General features: G+C 37.8%; 3 protein-coding genes and 1 non-coding gene across 4 annotated transcripts; 2 read left to right on the top strand and 2 right to left on the bottom strand.

Moving 5' to 3' along the window:
- Positions 1-152: 152 nt before the first annotated feature.
- Positions 153-8,348, bottom strand: nit1 (nitrilase 1). Its single transcript, XM_033983553.2, has 6 exons — positions 8,100-8,348; positions 5,393-5,626; positions 3,489-3,592; positions 3,261-3,397; positions 2,726-2,851; positions 153-775 (listed from the first exon to the last, which is right to left on the bottom strand). Exons 1-6 carry the CDS (start codon positions 8,177-8,179, stop codon positions 506-508), a joined length of 951 nt encoding a protein of 316 aa, XP_033839444.1. The 5' UTR covers positions 8,180-8,348; the 3' UTR covers positions 153-505.
- On the top strand, positions 8,130-10,061 carry pfdn2 (prefoldin subunit 2). Its single transcript, XM_033983555.2, has 4 exons — positions 8,130-8,625; positions 9,208-9,296; positions 9,382-9,505; positions 9,584-10,061. Exons 1-4 carry the CDS (start codon positions 8,545-8,547, stop codon positions 9,773-9,775), a joined length of 486 nt encoding a protein of 161 aa, XP_033839446.1. The 5' UTR covers positions 8,130-8,544; the 3' UTR covers positions 9,776-10,061.
- Positions 10,062-10,757: 696 nt separating this feature from the next.
- On the bottom strand, positions 10,758-10,839 carry trnas-gcu (transfer RNA serine (anticodon GCU)). Its single transcript has one exon. It is a non-coding gene; the product is annotated as a tRNA-Ser (tRNA).
- A 207-nt stretch (positions 10,840-11,046) lies between these two features.
- Positions 11,047-14,959, top strand: b4gat1 (beta-1,4-glucuronyltransferase 1). The gene is made up of 2 exons (XM_033983551.2): positions 11,047-12,460; positions 13,299-14,959. The coding sequence occupies exons 1-2, from the start codon at positions 11,354-11,356 to the stop codon at positions 13,488-13,490; spliced, it is 1,299 nt and encodes a 432-aa protein (XP_033839442.1). The 5' UTR covers positions 11,047-11,353; the 3' UTR covers positions 13,491-14,959.
- The last annotated feature ends 5,824 nt before the right edge of the window (positions 14,960-20,783 follow it).

The following is a 20,783-nucleotide window of genomic DNA, read 5'->3' as shown; positions in this document are numbered from 1 at the left end:
CAAATAAAGATAAATAGCAGTACATGATAAAATAAGAAGTTTTTTTGTTTTTTTTTATCCAAACATAGACAATTAGTGTTTAATAGCCTACTTTTACTTGAATAAAAAAAAACAAGAAATTAAACCAATTTCAACCTCCAGACAGATGTTCCATGTAAAAAAAAGTTTTTACTTATTATTATAAAACAAAAAACAACATAAATAATAACAATTCAAACAATACATGTGGTGCCTTTGCATTTGATAACCCCAAAGATCAATTTATGCAGTTAACAAAATAATCAACAAGAGTGCATTACCGGTTTGATGCAGAGGGTAAATTATCTTTCAAATTATGCTGTATTCTAAAATGATTAAACAGCGCCATCTGTAGGAAATCCACTTATATTCTGTTAACGGCATTAAAAAAAACACGATCAAATACATTTCAGACAACTTTATATTAACGTTAACCAAAAATTTGACTCACATCACACTATTGTAAATGAATATTATTTTATTATCACTATTTTGTCTTCTCTAGACTGTGGTAAAAGTCAGTGTTTCTGCGATGCTCTTGAACTGGCATGTTTTTTCTAGTATTTTCAATTTTTTCCAGATTTATTTCGACCATGATGAGTCCAGGCTGCTCCCCTCCACAGTCCCCCAGCACCTCTCCCCAGGGGTCTACAGCTAAAGCATGGCCGTAAGATGAACGCTTACTGTGATGTGGGCCCACCTGAGCCGCAGCCAGGACAAAGCACTGTGTCTCTATGGCCCGAGCACGGAGCAGGACCTGAAGATAAAATGTGGTGTTACTGCATAGTAAAAGTTCAAGAATTTTCCATTACACAGCTGGACCTAGCAAATCTACAGCTCAATCTTTGTTGACATATCTGTAGGAATATTCAGTTTCATCTTCTTGTTAGATGCAATATTTTGAGAACTTTTTGCCATTCAAAAACATACAATATTTTATTTTAAATTGTTAATCGTTATGGAAATAGTTGTAATATTTCATCATATCATCATCATCTGTGTCCCTCATAATTCATAAAACACCATAGAACTTTCAGAAACATTAACTTCTTCAATTAGTCTTCTCCTGTTGCCACATCACCACTCTACCTTGTTTTATTGCTTTTGTTCAGTGCCATCTGTTTTTATATGTGATATAAATCAGTGGTCCCCAACCACCGGGCCGGGGACCGGTACCGGGCCGTGACGTATTTGCTACCGGGCCGCACAAAAACAGTAAATAGTTTATCAGCGACCGCATCTTCTCTGACGTAACTTTCGGCCGTCCCTCATGACGTGCTAATAAGCTCGTCCGTAGTGTTGCGAGATGTGTGTCTAGCTCCTATGAGCTTTAGTTCAGTGTGGTGCGTGAGCGTGAGTGAGAGGTGACATGCGCGTGCATGTGGCGCATGGTGTGGTTCAACCCGCGGAGAAGCGGCGAGTGTGAGAGTCTACAGATGCACTTGGACAAAGACAGCGTGTGAGTTAGAGCAGAAGTGATGCGTTATTACAGTGCAGTACAGATAATAAAGCCAAAAACTCTTGAGCAACAGACTGGGGGGGTCTTTGAGCTCGAACCACACTCCAAACAACTTTGAGGTTAAGAACAGGGAGTTAAACCCTGGAGGAAGAGTGACCCTTTGGCCCTGGAGAAGACGGATCTCCCCTGTGTCTCCCGACCACGGTTAAGGGACCGAAGCAGGAAAGGTTTAATAGTAGATATATAATGAAAATCCTGATAGGAAATCGCTACAGAAATCTATTTGATGTAGTGGCAAGTTTATTATATCTGTGATAGATCTGCTCTTGTCTCCGTGATGACGTTTCACGTATAACACATCAGACACGTCGCCCAGAAGTAGAGCCACGAGCAAGTGAAAATGAGCCAAAACAAAAGTCTTTGGAGAGCTTTTTAACAAAGGGGAAAAGGCCAACTGAGGAACCAGAAGAGGAGACTACGACCTCCAAGAAAAAGAACAATACCAGGAGTCCTACTTAAAATATGGGTTTGTTGCTACAGGTGAGTCTCACGTGCAGAGTCTGCTCTGCGTAATATGCAGAGAAAAGCAAATGAGGCAATGAAACCTTCAAAACTGCTTTGGCACATGGAGACTAAGCACCTGGGATTAAAAGATAAGATTTAGAGAAGGAAAGAAGCAACAAGTGCAGGGCTCACACTGATACAGCGGTTTGGTGAGTTGTATTTTTTTATGCACTTAACTTATTTTTGCCATATTTATCTGCCACGCGTAGAAGGCCGATTCGTGAATATAAAACCTGCATTGTTCCGGTCCGTGGTGCAAAAAAGGTTGGGGACCACTGATATAAATGATTGTTCCTTCCTTGGACCGCTTTTTGATCAATATTGACAACTTCTGTCTTTGGAGATGCTCTGACAAAATTCTATAGCAATGCCAATTTGATCACTGTCAACTGTGCTTGAAAGATTACATTTAGTAGGCCTGTTACAGTAATTATTATCGACTTATCATTCAATAAATGAGTTATTATAGATATAAATTAACCACTAAAATGCTTCATTCTTCCATTTATTTATAATTTAATAGCCTACCCAACCTAGTTTCAATATTATCATTTATCATGATCAGTTCTTCAGTAATATATATCACACTCGTGATTGCCCTAACAAATAAAAATATCTTGTGCCACTGATATTGGCCCTAACAGGTGGCAGATAGTGACTGATAACGTTTAATTATTTATTTACCTCCCAGTGAGCTATTCCTGTTGCTACAGTGAAGGCAGATGGATAGGTCAGAATCTCTGCTCCCTGTCTTTGTAAAGCCAGTGAAAGTTCAGGAAATCGTAGATCATAGCAGATGCCCAGCCCAACCTGGAGGTACATACAATGGGTTAGTCATTATTTAAAGGTGCACTGTGTAGCTTTTCTGACACCTGCTTGTCTTCATGGAGATGCTCCTGCTTTGCCTAGAATGTAAACTAAACTAAACACAGTTAAACACATCTACATTACATTTACGTTATGTGTTTTATTGCTTAAAATACTATGACAAAATGCATGCCTCTCCACAGAGATGACCTGTAACTTGGTCAGGTGGAACAACCTGCTTTTCTCTGTGCAGATAGATAACTTTAAATGACATTCTGTACAATATTCTAGACACAGTAATAACATCTCTACGAGAAGGAGCAAGTGATGGAACCTCCACCAAATTTATATAGTGCACTTTTAAAACATTTTTTCTATAAACAGTTCATAGTTTAACATTGGATTATAAGACCTTGCCAATAGGAGTTTGAACTGGTGCAATAAGTGAAGGTCCAGGAATAGTAGAAGCACTTTCTTTGAGGGATACTCCTTTTTCCAGCAGCTCCACATCAAACAAATGGGCTTTTCTGTACACTGTTACTATGTCTCCTGCAGACAAAATATTCATACTAAATATGAATGAACAAAGAAAACAAAGTCTAAATTCAATATTGAATAACAGTGGTAGAATGGCAATTACCTTTATCATTTATAATGATGTGACTGTTATAAATTCTCCTGTCTGTTTTCCAGTTTGGTCCTCGTTCATGAAACCCACCAAGAGACAGCCAAACCTCCAACTTCCTAAAACAAAGAATGTCAATAAAACTATTCAAGCATGCGTACACTCACTTCCCTGTTGCTAATCTTTTCTTTCACCTGCTGTGGCTAAATACACAGTGAGAGCTGTAAGCGCTAGTGACAACAGAGAAAATGTCACACAGACAGACCCAGACTTACCTGCACAGACAGAGGCAGGAGGCAGGAAGAGACGTGTCGCTGATATTAAGTTGACTGAGTTAGAAATAGGTGAATTTGAGTTTGGGGCCCTCCTTGCTTTTCAAATATTTATTGTCTGTTTTTTCCCCTTGAGATGCACAACTCTCTATTTATTTTAATTAAAGTTACTGGAAACTTCAACTTAGGATGTTATTTAAACAGTTTGGTACTATATAACAGGGCTGATTTAGTCAAATTAATAGCCTAATAATTTTAAAATGTACATTTGACACTGATGGCTTTATTTAATCATGTTTGAATTAAAACACACAGTCAGCGGCTATTAGGTTTTCACCTTGCAGCTTTAATCCTAAACTGGAGAAGGAGATTCTGTGTGCATCTGAACACACAACTTGCTACAGATGCACATTGCTATTTGCATATGAATATATGTGAAAACTAGGATGCAAGGAGACAAGGGAGCAAGGAGGCAAGGATGCAAAGAAGGAAGGATTCAAGGAAGAAAGGAGGGAAGGATACAAAGATGCAAGGAAGCAAGGAGGCAAGGATGGATCCTGCATCCTTCCTTCTTCATGTCCTTCCTTGCATCTTTCCTTCCTTGCATCCTTCCTTGGAAGCAAGGACGCAAGGATGCAGGGAAGAAAGGATGCAAAGATACAAAGATGCAAGGAAGCTAGAATGCAAGGAAGGACAGGAGTAAGGAAGGAAGTACAGAAGGGAGCAAGGACACAAGGGAGCAAGGACACAAGGAAGCAAGGAAGGATGGAAGTAAGAAATGAAGGAAGCAAGGACGCAAGGAAGGACGTAAGAAAGGAAGCACAGATGCACGGAAGGAAGGAAGCAATGAGGCAAGGATGTAAGGAAAGAAGGATGCAAGGAAGGAAAGAAGGATGTAAGGAAGCAAAGATGTAAGGATGCACAGAAGGAAGGATACACATGGCTATTTTGCCTATCAATATACGCAACCATGTTTGAAGTCGCTCTAAACTTAAAAAAATGTGCTTTAGCATTAGTTATGTTCATTTCTCATTCAGTTACACTTGTGATGCAAGGAATGAAGGAAGCAAGGAATCAAAGACGCAAGCAGGTAAAGAAGGCAAGGAAGGAATATAGCAAGTAAAGAGTAGGTGGCCACCTCAGGTTGATCCAAACTACTTTGTCAAGTGAACATGTCAAACAGCAGCTCTGCAGGGCCCATTCATACAAAGATATACATTCATACAAAAATATATGATCAGAGGGCTTTTTACCCAATTCCAAGCACTTCTACCCACACTGCAGACCGTATGTGTTGGTCCAAGACCACCTGTTTCAAGTGCTTTTGAAGCAACCGTTTACTGCGAATCAGAATGATTCATTTTCACACTGGCCTAAGCTCACCGATCTCGAAGCGAATGCTCTTTTATGTCAACCTAATTAGTGGCAGTGTGTAAAAATGACCTAAAACCAACACCAGAGCAGGAATGAACCACGACTAGAACTGGACCAAACCAAATCTACATTTATTTATCCATTTGCTTATTTTTATAATAAGAAATAAATAATAAATCTATTCATATTTATGTATATGTATATTTTATATACATATTTAGATATGGTGGTACTCCAAAAGCTAAATATCAAGTACCGGTAATGTGTATGTACCTGGCCATATCAGTGAATCTTGAGACTGTCTCTTCCCCTAGGCTCTCAGAGAGTGACAGTGTTTCCTCTTGATTTGATCCAATATAGTCGAACCCCTCAGGCAAAAACACCATGCTAGCTCCTCTCTGTTTGGCTTCTTCCACCAGGTTTTTACAGACAAAAAAGTTAGCTTCCTTATCTGGAGTGGCCGTCATCTGACACACAGCAGCCACTGGGAGAGGAGAACTGGACATCCTGCAGAAACTGGAAAAATAGTTGACATCATCCCTAATATTATGGAATTGATCTTCAATGTAAATACAGTGAATTAACCACACTCAATTACAATGAATTAACTACAGGTTTAAAGGTGCTCTATATACTTTTCTGGTAACTTTTTTTTTTAGCAATAATAAAAACTGCAATTAAATTCATAGTAAAAGTCATTGCCTTATATCTATCTTAAGGGAGGAGCCAACAACACTGAAACTATAAACAGCTATTGTTTACAGTTTCAGCCTTAATGGTCTATATTCAACCTTTAATGGCCCAACTGGCTTGCTCTATTGTTCTCTTTGTTTCCTCCCTTCCTCCTCCCTTCAGATATATATAAGGCAGTGTCCACCAGCAATCTGACCAGAACTAAAGAAGCAGCTTGGATGAGCAGCAAAACATCTTCACTCCTACAACGTTTTGTCCAGTTGACAGATTTAACTTTGGCTTTTACTATTGAAGGGTATGTCAAGTAATAAAGCTTCTGAGTTGCATTACAAATACATATATCAAAAATATGGAATGCATATTGATTGAATAAAGTTTCTTAGGGGCATCACATATACATATATATCTTTTGATACTGAAATCATATAGGTTTTGAATATTGTCATGTAATCACCATTTTTATACTGAATTCATATATCCTTTGAATGTTGTATCTTTTTGGAGGTCGTCTAACAAGCACTATGTTTATACTAAAGTTTGAGCACTATGTCCTAACACTGAAACTATGTTAAAGGCAACATTGTGTGATATGGATTATGGGAAACTGTTAGGGTTGTGTAGGCACTCCTTTACAGGGACAAGGCGGTCAGATGAGACTCAAGGCCGGAAAAACAGATTAGTGCAGCCTGGAGAGGTGAAGGAGGCCGGAAGGAGGAACTGGGGCTTCAACCTACTCAACATAATATTTGCATATTCATGTTGCATGTTACATTTTTATGTTGCGGGGCCAGGGAAAGGCAGACACACTGCCTGCTGCACATACGAGGGACAGATCATTTGACCCCGGGTACTGTATTAGATTGTAACTGTCAAGGGAATAAACTTCTGAGATTTGAACTGATCAAATCCAGTCGTCATTTTGATAGAACACGTCTAACACTATGGATCAGACCTGGACGACTGAGGGATTACACAAACATGTAATTAAAGCCACAAGTGGTGACGATGGCCCTTGCCACCATGCACACGTCCTTCCCATGCGCCCATCATTATCTTGCGCCCACCATGGACTCACAATCGCCTTTTGATCATGACTGTCCTAAATAGTGACCACCTATGCGTCTGCCCAGCTGCCCAGGCCACTATCTGCTCTTCACCCGATTTTCATAGTGAAGTGTTCCAATACTTCACTACTTACTTACTCATACTAGTGTGGTCCAAACAGTAAAGAATATGATGTTGGTTCAACTAACTTTTTTGCATGTTATTGTGAATAAAATTAATCCCCCAGGTTTTGTGATAATTTTTGACTTTTTGTGTGTATTGTAGGGACCATTGGTTATGGGCACCATTGGTTATGGGCCCATTACTCTCCTCTATTCAGGCTTTGATTTTACACTATTGGGTAAAATTGTAGCTGTGTAGGCTAATGCATGTGGTGGTGAGCAGGTATTAGAGAAACAAGAAATAATGACATTTTTGATGGATGGCATGTTACACAAAAAACATATAGAATATCCAAGAAAAATGGAAAACTATTGATTATCAATATCTCTAGATGTAGCATGTGGAGTCTGAGCCCATTTGAATCAAAAATTTAAGACTAGATAGGTTTCATATACGTATGTCATAGTGGTGGAAAAATGTCATCCAATATGGCCAACTTCCTGTTATACTGTATAGAATATTTCTCCAATTATGTTTTAGGGTTGTCCTCATGTGTTACGCTTATGATATTCATTTTTTGAGTTTTGTGCCCTTGCTGGCCAACCATGAAAAATGCCCCACATCAATAATAGATTTTTTGCAACATGCACAGATTTTAATCCCCAATTTTTTTTACAAACCGAATAATGTTGACAGTTCATGTCTATCATCATTAGAGATGCAAATTGAAACTCTCTAGCTAATGCTTGTGGCCAAGAAAAGTTACTAAAGAAAGAGGACATTAAGGTGTTTACCTTAATGTCCCCCCCCACACACACACACACTCCAAAATTTGCCTAAAATTTCGCCAGTTACTTCGTTACAGGCTCGGGCCAATTAAATAAAAAAACAAGATAGATTTGTTCAATGTCATATTGTGGTATATTTCCATGGAGACAGCTGGCAGAGTCCCCACCAGAAAAGTTTTATGGAGCACTTAAAGTACATTTTTAGCCAGGACTGTATCAAACATGGCAGAATATTTTTAAAGTTATAAACTTGACTGAATCATTATATTAAAGCACGGTTGTCTCCATTTGTTGCATGACGGAATAATTAAACAAATTTAGGCATAATTTACCTGATGAGCAGCTGAGGTCTCCAAGCTGGTGAACGAATCCAATGCCTTGAAGCTGTGAAAATGCACCTGCTTCTGAACATTGAACCTGGCCTATCTAGTTTACATAGTGCAATATTAACATCCTTGTCCAGCGCTTACTGCCAAACAGGTCTGCTTCTCCTACTTCGTTTGGGAATTGAGATTGTTGTTAAAATACAATTTCTCCACCTGCTGGACATTGGTATTCTTAATATTCAAACAAGATAGTACAAACAAACAAGATTGTACATGATCGTATACTGCCTATAGTAGATAGGTGAAAGACTTAGTGAAATTGATCTACCCTGATAAAAGATATGCTTTGAAATAGAAATAAAAATCTTTGAGAAGGCATTTTCAGTCAGGCATTCCCCGCGGTCAGTTCATAGACTCTCTGTGAGGTCCTTCACTGAAACACCCTTCTAAGATGGCAGCCAACAGCAGCAGCACGGGCAACAAATCCGGCAGTGGCGGTGGCGGAAAACAGTCCGGCCTGACCGCAGAACAGGTATAATACATTTGCTGTGATGATGTATGAGTGGGATTTTACCTTATTTGCATTTTAATTCTAAAAAAAACAAACGTAAATGCTCCCCAGTTCTGTCACGTTGCTAACCAAGGCTAACATTAGCTTTCTTATCGCCATCATCAGGCTAACATGATACCAAGTGACACAATAATAACCACTTTCACTTCGTGAAACTGCTGTGCCATTTTAAGTGTTTTTGGGTTGTTGTTTTTTTTTTTTTTTTTTAAGTATGTACACTTATTTTCGTTTTTCATAATTTGTCCGTAGTATTCTATGAGTCTCTACTCAGATGGGTTTGACAGCGAGAGTTGCTATTTTTATCTCTGCTCAATTTACAACTTTGAGTTTTGGACATACGCTCAGGGAAAAACGGCAATAAATAATTTTAAAACTAAAGGTATAAATTATTATATTTAATCGATTGTTAAACCGAATATCAGAATTTCTTTCTTGCCTGTGGATAAATCTGTCTCTGTTTATATCTATGACAATATTAGAAATTAGAATGTAGCCATGTTTATACACTTTTACAATATGTGCCTGATTAAATTTGTTCTTCAGGTGGTGGCCACATTTCAGAGGATGCGGCAGGAGCAGCGTAGTCTGGCATCAAAAGCCGCAGAGCTGGAGATGGAGATCAATGAACACCAGTAAGGTTTAAAATTTAAAAATTTTTAATATAATTTCATGAAAGGTCTCCAATTATTAGAGCAATTAATTTCTTTACTTTTTCAGTTTAGTAATAGACACCCTAAAAGATGTCGACCCCTCTAGAAAATGCTTTCGTCTTGTTGGAGGAGTTTTGGTTGAAAGAACGGTAAAAGAAGTTTTGCCAGCTTTGGAAAACAACAAAGAACAGGTAAACAATTAAACTGCTGCAAGTTTCATATATAGTATGTAATAATCATGCAATAACTATGTAATATCTCTTCAACAGATTTCCAAATATATTGAGACCATTAACACACAAATGCAGACAAAAGGTCGGGAGCTTACGGAGTATAGGGAGAAGTACAACATTCGATTGGTCAGTGAAGGAGAGGCGGAATCACAAGGCCAAACGGCAACCTCCACCCAGAACAGTGAAGGAGGTGCATCGAAAAGTGGGACTGGTGTTTTAGTGTCTTAATTTGTTATAAAAGTTGACATTAGCTAGATCTAAATTCTATACTCAAACATAGGGTTAAAGTCACCAGATGATGATCATACATCTTTTCCACAATCACTCAACTGTATTGGGACATGTCAAGTAATTTCTACTTTAGTAATTATTTCATTTGTAAGAACAATGGTTTCTTTGCTACTCCATTTCTGTGAAGCTGCCCTTTGATGAAAATGAGTGGCCGAAGCTTTACTGTCTGCATGTTGGAATGTTGGAATAAATTCATAGACCTCACAGTATCGACTTGTTATTGGACTTTAATTTGCTTAACTTGGGATTTTTGTCATAGAAATATTTGTACACAGGCTGTGAATTACACATTCACTCTGAAAAGAACAAATGTGAACCCCTGAACATTTTTAAAGCTAAAACTATGAGAAAATAGCGGTTAATTTCTGCAATGCAATTTTATTTTAGAACAGAGGTTATAAAATTGACTTGTGTAATCAGTTGTAGCACACCAATTTTTAAATGAAAAGAAGCGCTGGCATAATGTTAATAGATACCAGTTTCAGTACAATTAAAGAAAAGTCTGTCCCACTCTGTCTTGACTCTTTAATTGGCAGGGATGACTGACTTTACAGAACAACTCCATGTGGTTCAGAAACAACACGCATATGGCTACAAAGAAGTGAAATTATTAGCCCTTATATATCAACGTCCATATTGTTATTACATAGACATAAGAGTTATTTAGTGTATTCTAACTTCTATCTGGTAATATTTAATAGAGATGGGAGGCAGCTAAAATGAATATAGTTCAAATTTACATTTTGGTTGTAATGCAAGTGAGTTCTAGGGTCTAGTTAATCCAAAATAATCAGGTTCAACATTTGTGAATTTACCTTTTCCTTATCAATAAGGAACCCTCATGTAGAATCCAAAAACATGATGGTTTTCAGATTCTCGAATCTGAAAACATGTGGATTTTTCCAACATAAATTTATGTCGACGAGGATGGGATTCGAACCCACGCGTGCAGAGCACAATGGATTAGCAGTCCATCGCCTTAACCACTCGGCCACCTCGTCCTTAGAGTGGCTGACATGTAGGCGCACTTACTTAATGATACATAGAAAAAAATCGGTCATACGCCACTCTTTGACTTAAGGATTATTGTTTGATCATAATTACAATAAGTAGAAACATATTTTCGTTACCGTGCAAGTCTGATATATGAGAAAATTTATATTTTGAGGCCGTGATTACAATTAACATGCGCTTTTACCTGTACTATTACGGTAATTACGCGTTACTGTGCGCCGCTACTTTCGTACCAGATGCGAAATAGCAAAAGCCGTGTTTTGATGGCGATGAATGAAAGAACCCAATTATTTGCCAGTAATGCGAGGTGTTCGTGCATCTAACCACCTATATGAGGTACCAATGACAGAAGCGTCGTCATGTCTGTTTTATATTTTCAGCGCATTTAGCCATAGCGTTAGCATGGTGGTAGTTAAAGGAGCTGGGGCGCTTGGACAGAAATAGCTTGCGCCTACCTCGTTGTTTGGACCTGGTTTGACTACAGTACCGCTTTTTTCTGTAATGCATCTATCAAAGAAATGCTCCGTTTTCAAAGTGGTGCTGAGTGCTCTGCTCATTGTGGCGCTGCTGCAGCTCATCTACCTTTCATTCTTGTCCAAATTTCACGGCAAACAACAGCGGTACCGATACTCAGAGCTTTTTGGAGGCTCGGGATCCAAAACAAAAGCCACACAACCTGAGAAAAACGCACGGAAGGAGCGGCTGAGGTACTCCCTGTCAACTGGTGGCATTTTTGATAACAGTGGTCAATACAGGATCTACAAAAACCTAATAAAAAGTGATTTCACCGCTAATCTAAAACCAGGGTCACAAGATAACCCAAATATCCTGTCTTTAGCTACTCACACAACCCTCAACAACCTGCACCACCTGGATTCCCTTTTGGAGAGGTGGCAAAATCCTCTGTCAGTGGCTATATTTGCACATGATCAAGATGTTAAATTTGCAACAGCCTTGGTTTATGCGCTGAGTTTTTTCTGCCCCAGAATCCAAGCACTTGTGGACTTTCATCTGGTTTGCCTTTCTGGAGAAATGGCCAGTTTCCCTGAGCAAGATCGGGAGCATTTTGTTGGACTTGAGGACTGCTCTTCTGTGTTTAAAAGACTAGAAAATCATAGAGATAAATTCAAAAACTATGCCATTAGTGGGAATATCTCCTATCCTAATAACCTACTTCGTAATGTAGCTAGAAGTGGTACAGACTCAGCTTACATTCTGGTTATTGACATTGATATGATGCCAAGTTCGGACCTCCATCAACAGTTTCTAGCAATGATCATGGCACGTGAACCAAATAGTGATGAACTTTTTGTCCTGCCCGCTTTTGAAATTCGCCATGATCGTAAAATGCCAGCCACAAAGCAAGAGTTGGTCCAGCTGTACCAGGTTGGAGAGGTAAGGCCATTCTACGAGGAGCTGTGTCCAAGATGCCAAGCCCCTACGAACTACTCTCAGTGGGTGAACATCCACGTGAGGGGCAGCGCGCCTCTGGAAGTGTCCTATACTCTGACATGGGTGGACCCTTGGGAGCCCTTTTACATCGGCTCTCGCACTGTGCCGTTGTATGATGAGGGCTTCAAACAGTACGGCTTCAATCGAATCAGTCAGGTGAGTGTACTAACTGGAACTGTAGAATATAAACATACCATCATCAATTACATAGCATCATGAGAATTTTAACATTTTAGAAATTGGTATTGAAGTACTTGTCAAATATACAAAAAATACCGGAATTCATACCACAGTCAAGATTAGAAGTAGTACTGTACTAGTACAAACTTCATTTTGAGCCCAATTACATCCTTGACTATCCTCAAGCTTAAAAGTTTGATTCCTCTCAATAATCAAACATTTTCTACTGCTTGCCAGCTTTATAATACTCTAATGTATGGCCTTACTAAAAATCTTGATTGGAATCAGTGTGAAATTAACAAAATAATTAGCAATGGTTACTTACATATGGTGCACGAACATGTATATATGTATTAATCTATAACACAGACTGCTCATTTGTACAGATTTGTACAGTATATGAAATACATAAAATGGGCCCTGTTCATAGTCTTGCTTTCTCTGGAATTACATCACTCTCAGAGTCAAATGTCTCCACCTGTAGTCCATGTATAAAATTCAGAAAAGCTGCTCAAGCGGTTTTAAAAATGAATTGTGTATAATTTACCATGTTTACTGCAAACTCATTTCTTGTCATTTTTATACATGAATCCAGGAACCTCTTCCATGGTTGAAAAGTGCATTATGTTCAAACAGCATTGCCAATTCACATCCTATTTCTCATTCTGATATCATTGTTATTCTGCAGCTCATCTCCACTCCCACCTACTTTATTGGACATCCCCAGATTTTCTTTCTTTCAATGTATGCCAAAATGTCATACCGTTCACTTTGAATATCTCTCTCTAATCCTTTCATCCTCACCCTCTTTTAGGCCTGCGAATTACATGTAGCTGGATACAGGTTTTCCGTTTTAAATTCAGCTTTTGTGGTCCATCGAGGATTCAAGATTCAAGGGGAATTTCACGCCAAAAAAGACGAGGAGAACAAACGAAATCGGGTCCTGTTTCGTAGCTTCAAAGAGGGACTAAAAACCAAGTATCCATCGTCAACACGAAGATGCTAAATCAGAATATGTGACCACCCTGTTGGAATGGACTGGTATTTTTGTAGTTTTAAAATGAAACTGATTGATTTGAAGTCAGGATGGCCTACATTTTGTTCTAGTTTTAAAGGTTGTATTGCCACGAGGAGGTTAAATTAATTACATATAGCCTTAGGGATTTTTCAGAGCTTCCTGTTGGGCAGAAATATTGAAAAAAACAGTCAGAACTAAGAACCTCACTGATTTATGAGTTCTCGATATAAAACAAAATAAAATAATTAAAACACAATAATGTCAATGTGCACTGAGCACCTAATGCGTTTTTTGATGGGATGGTGCGCCATCTGCTTGTCTCCATAGATATGTTATTGCTTTGCTTGGAATGTTCCACAAAATGGCATTATCTTGCATTTTTTTAGTACTTGGTGTAAGTACCGGTAAGTTCTTAACTCCACAGATCTAACTTGTCAGTGTGGCATCACCTACAATAACATCTCCATGGAAACAAACCTTTCTTTTCACAAAAAGCTGTCTGTGCAGCAATTTGACATTATTAACTAAGGTGTTTTAACTTTGGAGCTAAAGAGTTATGTTAACAGTATTTATTTTTATCTTGTTTATTGCCATTTTGAGCCTTTATCTGATATAGATTTACATCAGGTAAATTGTCTTACGCTCTCTAGTGACAATATATTTCCTTTTACATGAATACTGACAAAACACAATCAACATTTTCAGGTAAAGAATGTGCCCTTATCTTAAAACTCCTATTAATGCCATGATGATCAATGCCAGTGAGTAGCCACAAGAGGGCCACAAAGATTGCCTCATTGTAAAGTGTATTGCACAGTATGTAGCTGGGATATTTTATACAGAACTACAAGAGTTAATATCATGCCTGTTAAATGTTTTTTTGGTTTGGCTTTTCAAACTAAGACAAGTTAATTACCACTTATGCAGAGAAGGTGACAAACGTTTTGCCAAATTACAGAAACTACTACAATGTTTAACACTGGAAAAGTAAGTAAACTGTTTGTATCACATTTACGACTATTTTAATGGCAGCTCTTTTCAAGCATTTAAATGTAGCATGGTTAAATTGTATACTAAATTCAAATGGACTGAAATAAGCCACTACAAAATGACTGCATATCCCCTTAACATTGACAGTATTGTTCGCTATTCCAACACATTTGTTATATTTTGAGTGCTACATATTCTTCATTGTGGTATTTGCTAATTTGTTCTATTCAAAATGTTTTACTATTTATTGTGTCATGTTTTGTGTTGACTGAAGTGTCTCCAATCAGAAAACTGTAGCACAAATATGTTTGGGGTTAAATATTTAGTTTTTGCTATAATGTACGCAGGACATTTTGAAATATATTGTTTATCAGTGGTACTTGGTTGTATATCATTTTATCATTTTTGAGATGACAGAAAATGTTTATAATCTTGTGTTGTGACTTTTAATAAATTTAATTCTGTTAATAACCTCTACTTGTTTTTTAACACTGCAAATGAGCTATACTTAAAGTGTCAAATCCAGTCACTTCCAAGGCAAGGCAAGTTTGTTTGTATAGCACAATTTGTACACAAAGTAATTCGAAGTGCTTTACAGAGTAAGAAAGACCAATCCAATCACAATCATCTTCTTTTTACTTACAGTATCAATTAAAGGTACCATGTAACTCCATTGAGTTGTTATTGTTTTGCCTGGAATGTTCCATATGACATTAAATTATTAATCTTTATGGGGACAAGAAGGTGAAGCCACTGGGCCAAGTTATAGGTCAGATCTATGGAAACCTTGCTCACAGTAACAATGCATGTTTTTCAAGGTATTTTCTTGCAATAAAACATCTGACCTGTGATAGAATAAAAGCAAGATAAACGTTTAATTCCATTAAACATTCCAGGCAGGGCAATAATCTCTCTGTGGAAATAAGTAGGTGGCTGACGCTTCATCAGAAGTTACATTTACACCTTTACATAAGATACCAGGAAGCTAAGTGTTGCTAGCAAGGTGCCAACTTTGAATGGCATCAGGTCATAACTTTATTATCCTATTTTGTACTTGGTTGTAAAAGTGTAAAGTGTAGTAAACAAGTAAGTATCAGTAGTAGTATCTTTGTCAGAGTACTTGACACGGTTGTTGTAAAGCTGTGGTGTAACATGGCTTAAGGTAAGGCTTTAAAGGCATCTCTGCACCATGCTTGTGTGATGGCTGATTAAAAGGTGAGAAAGGACAACTGTCAATTAAAAAGTTCTATACTTGGTCATTAAGGTCTACAGACAATACATACATTTACATGGCCAGTAAAGAATCAGATAACTAGAATAATCAAATAGCCCCCAAAAATTGATCTGATTTCTGTTGTGTGCCACCTGCCCTTTGAATTTGAAAATAACAAAATCTAAAACATGAACACCTGATCTATTGGGTAAGGGGTTATAACACAAAACATTTGTCCAGTAATATTACGTAGTTTATATTGTTTTGATTGATACAATACTGTATCTCAATTGGAGATACAGACCAATTTATAGCATCGGCTATTGGCCCTTAATCTCCTGCATAGGACGATATTTGATTTGGGCTGATAAACTGCTTAAAGGAAAGACACAAAGCTTTATTTTAATACTTTACTGTGACAATGTCATTGCACAATATGTGACTACACTGCTTCCTAATGAGTAATACTAAAACAGTATTGTGGATGTCTACAAATTATTTCTATTGATATTTCATTCCTTATTATACTGGTAGGGCTTATCGGGAAAGCTTATCACTATAGACAGATATTGAGTCATTTTAAATCATATATTTTAGGCCATCTCAGTCAAACTCTAATATCAATATTGTCATGTTCAATCAATGTAAACATCCAGATTGTAGTCCAAAAGTTCAGTGTTCCCTTACTCTTTAGGCCATATGTTTGTAATGCACGTGTGACACAACTGTCCGGGCAGTGTTTGAAGCTAAGCCTGCTTTGTGCACAGCTCAGCGGTGATCAGGGCACGAGACACAGGACGCACGCTACGCCACGCTCTGGTTTTTAGCTTTCGGTTTTGGTTAAGGCACCTCTTCATCATCGTCATAATTACTGTCGCTCCAACAGGCAAACACAACCCAATTGTTGCTTTTCAATCTACTCAAGTCTACTGATCTTGAGTGAAAAATACTGTTCACCCGTTCATTACTAGAAACATAAATACCCTATAAAAGAAAAAAATAACATTTTTATGAGGCAAGCATGGGACCACATAACTTACAGTGAACCTTTAAGCATTAAGAAATATCCTTCATACAGGATTCTAAATAGGGCTGAGCGATTTGGGAAAATATCTATTTGCAATTTTTCTGACAAACATTCACAATTCACAATTCACAATTCGATTTGCGATTTATGTTTTAATAATACATTTCTGTTCAAAGTTCACATTTTAAACACATCCAGAAGAATTGACAAACAGACTGGAATATGAATTGACATACTAATACAAGAATCACATTTCAGATATGTTTGCACAGATCTAAACCAGGGTTAGCAGTTGTTATGCAGGGTAAAACAGAATATTTTGTTGTTTGTGGATGAAATTATGGTATTTCAAAAATTGCAGCCTTTGCCATTTTTGTTAAATGCTCCCACTAACATTGCAATTTTGATTGCAATTCATCTTGTAGCCCTATTTCTAAGTGCACTCTCTTATCTGTGCTCTTTGCTGGGTGTTATTGGGTGGCAGAAGGCACGTAAGTGTCCAGCGGGGGTGTCTGAGCAGATCAGGGGAGCCAGGTTTGGTGAGGTAAAGTGGGTTTTATCTCAACAGCTTTGGGGAGTGACGGCTTATCTGGGTCAGGGAGCTTTACGACATGAGCAATTAGGGCTGCCCTCTCTTGTGTATGCTAGCAGGAAGCAGACCTCCCGCCACCTAGATTAGCCCGCCCTGCTACAGCTAGGAGAGCTGCACAGCTTCGGAGGACCAGCTGGGATGGAGACACGGGTCAATGTGGCACAGTGCACTTGAAACACTGCATCCACTGACCCATATAAGAGTGGACTTCACAACAATACTAATGAACTCGGCTAATGACTGCATGGCTGGTTGTGCACTGTAGCCTGTTAGCTCCAAAAGAAAAGCGCTCTAAAAGAAAAGAGCTGTGTGTTTGTGTTCCCTGGATTAACACCAATGATTTTTCTAATGAGCTACTCGCACAAAAAGGACTAGCTCTCAATACGTTCTTACCAGTGGAGCAATCAAAACTAAAGAGCTCCAGCATATTTAAAACATATGTGAAAAGGACAATTGATGGGATGCAATAAAAGACTAAACAATGTAAAGAAAACCACGAAATACTGCTACAACGTACCTGCCTTTGAGTACTACGATACTACTATCAAAACCAATATGAAAAAGATGACCCTAAAACTATTTTTACATATATTGACAATTGTTCTGGACATAAAATTATCTTATGCAAAGCTATGATTCAAACCATGAAATTGTGAATATATGTTGTAATGATCTGATATTTTGTTTTTAGTTCAGAGTTGACACCTTTTGTTGTTCTTGTAACTGTTGTTAATGTAACTGCTTTTGTACGTGACACTTGGTTGCTATGCAAGTGGATGTGAAGGTTCTATTTGGCAGTTACTGGACTGTTTGGGAGACTGGCTCTAGTAGTTGAAACTGCTGTTGTTTTGCTGTTGTTTTGGGTGAGTTATGGTCTACAGTAGCCCTTGGTTCAGAAAATAAACAACCAGAAGAAATTTGGTGTCCTTTCTTACAACAGAACACCACAATATGTGTACCATGGATGACTTTTATTTATTTATTTGTTTATTTTTTGTTTTTTTGTCAATAATGCAATATGTAGAATGACATATTGTGCTTATTTAGGCATTTTAAAACCACTGATTAATGCTATAAGTTGCACCCTAATAAATATAACTTCATATGACAATCAAACATAGTGACTCAATTGTTCTATGTGTTATCTCACTTGCTATTAAATGCTAGTAAATGTCTAAAAATGTTGCTGTTGTTTGGTTTCTTTTTACTTTTTTACAGTTGTTGTGCCCTTAAGCAAGACACTTCGCCCACCTTGCCTAAGTATGACTGACAGCATTTTACCACCAAGGAGTGGAGTGAATGCATGAAAGAATGTTGAGAATAATAATTGTGATGAATGTGATGAATTCTTAAGTTGTCAAGCCAATTTTATATTTTAAATACAACTAAAAACAAGTTAATGGCCGTAGCTTTACCTCTGTGGCCTTATAGCACCTTGAGCATTTTTCTCAGCTTGTTAATGGAAATGTATCTAACTGCCGGGTAAACTGTATCTATTTTAGTAGGATAGTCCTGGGCAGGTCTGTGAATTATATAGCCCTCCGTTTCACTTAAACGAGGGAGGGCTTAGCTGCCATCAATGCCAGCTTTGAGAGATGTTTACCTGTTTGCTTACTGCAAAAAGCCTCTCATGAGAAGGCCACACGTATCACTGCTCATCTAAATCTGGTGTTCCTGGATGCCCAACCTGCCCGGGCCTTAAACGCATCCCGCTAAAGCCAGACGACGATCCACGCGGGCGGACAGCAGTAATGAGACATGACACAGCCCCGGGGAAAGAAAAGGAGGACTAAGAGATCGGACTAATCCTTCTCACCAGTGCTAACACCTCTTAGCCTCTTGCCCCGGCTGTCACATGAGCCCTGTAGAACGCTCAACGACCATCAACAAGGGCAAAAACATACTATTCTATGTATTCTATTATTATACACAGAAAGCTGTAACCCATGAATGTAGTAAAACTTATTGATGAAATTCACTTTTTTTAGATGAAGTGCAAAACGTCCAGGTATTGTGGCGGATATTTTAGTGTCTTGTGTGTTTGGTCTCACCACAAAATGTATTTTATGGTGAAAGGGAAAACACGGGACATGGGAACGGTTAGAGAAGAAACTGGAAAGGCTTCTCGTTTCTTTTCACTAGTATCGGTAATATCAGAAGGTTTTTCCAGATATTAGTATTGAGAGGTATTGGAAAAAAATTGACTAATATTTGGCGCCAATATTTTTTACTCCAGTCTCTGTGTGACTATGTGACATTCTCAGATTGTCTTGAATTACATTTAGTTTTTTTGAACAGACTGAGTGAAAATGGACAACAACAAAATGGACAACAAACAATGTTATATCCCATATATATGTATATATAAACACAACATAAATTTGTGGGCCTTGTTATAGGTTTTTAAATCTTAATATCGGTATTGGTAAAAGTGCCTATAGACAACAGCAATAAGAGAAATATCAAATATAGGTATCAGCTCAAAAAAAATCCACATCACTATAAATTAAAAAGTAAACTAAAGAGCAGTGGAACAATGTGATAAGCGACTGGGTCACTGATAAATGCATCCATCACATAATTTTGAATCAATACTAACTTTAGTATTTAGTATTTCTCTTAAAATCTCCATTGGTTTAACATTAGGCCAACAGAAAGGTCCATGGTGTGTTACAACACAATCCTGAGCTCTGCAATCCACTAATCAATATTTGTGTGTTTATGAGTCCAATTGAAATTACATAACAGTGCAACACAACATATGCTGCCCTCGTCTTGTACAGTGAGTTAATTCTGGCTCGATCGATGCGCTAATGCAAGGCTCATAAATCACTATCATTTAGTAACAGATGAAGCCTGCTATGATACAATGACCCACTGTTTACAAAACGTGCACACTGGAGGTTTGAAAAACTACATGTTGAGAAAACAATTGAGATTAGAACAATGTTCTAATACAATGTAAAGACCTATAATTAGCTGTATTTAACACATTACTTATTGTCATATTTTTTGTGTCCAAACAACGGGTAAAGTATCAATGGATTTCAGAATAATAAAAAAATCTGGACTGTTGCCATAAAGAGTAACAATTTGAAATAAAATATTACAAATATAATTTTTGAATGGGAAAAGTGTCCTATAAAATTTTAATCTCATGAACAGGTTTTGTAATGAATAAACTATTTATTTAACTATCTAATAGCAAAGAAAAATGAGCATTGGGTGTGTCTGGTCTGTCAAAAACATCCATATTGAGAGGTGGGGGCTCATTTCATCAAATTAAGCACACTATGAACCTGATGAAGCTTGAAATTCAATTTAAAATCCTTTCTTCCAGATCATATCAGATGCCCTGTAGACAAGAGAACGTAGACAAATAAAGCAGATGAAGATGAGATTAATTGGGATTTATAAAGCGGATTAAACTTTAGCTGTCACCCGATCGATCGTCAGACA

The sequence above is a fragment of the Periophthalmus magnuspinnatus genome, chromosome 18, assembly GCF_009829125.3.
Source record: "Periophthalmus magnuspinnatus isolate fPerMag1 chromosome 18, fPerMag1.2.pri, whole genome shotgun sequence".
In the NCBI taxonomy this organism is placed as follows: Eukaryota; Metazoa; Chordata; class Actinopteri; order Gobiiformes; family Gobiidae; genus Periophthalmus; species Periophthalmus magnuspinnatus.
This window is presented reverse-complemented; position numbering and strand designations above follow the sequence as displayed.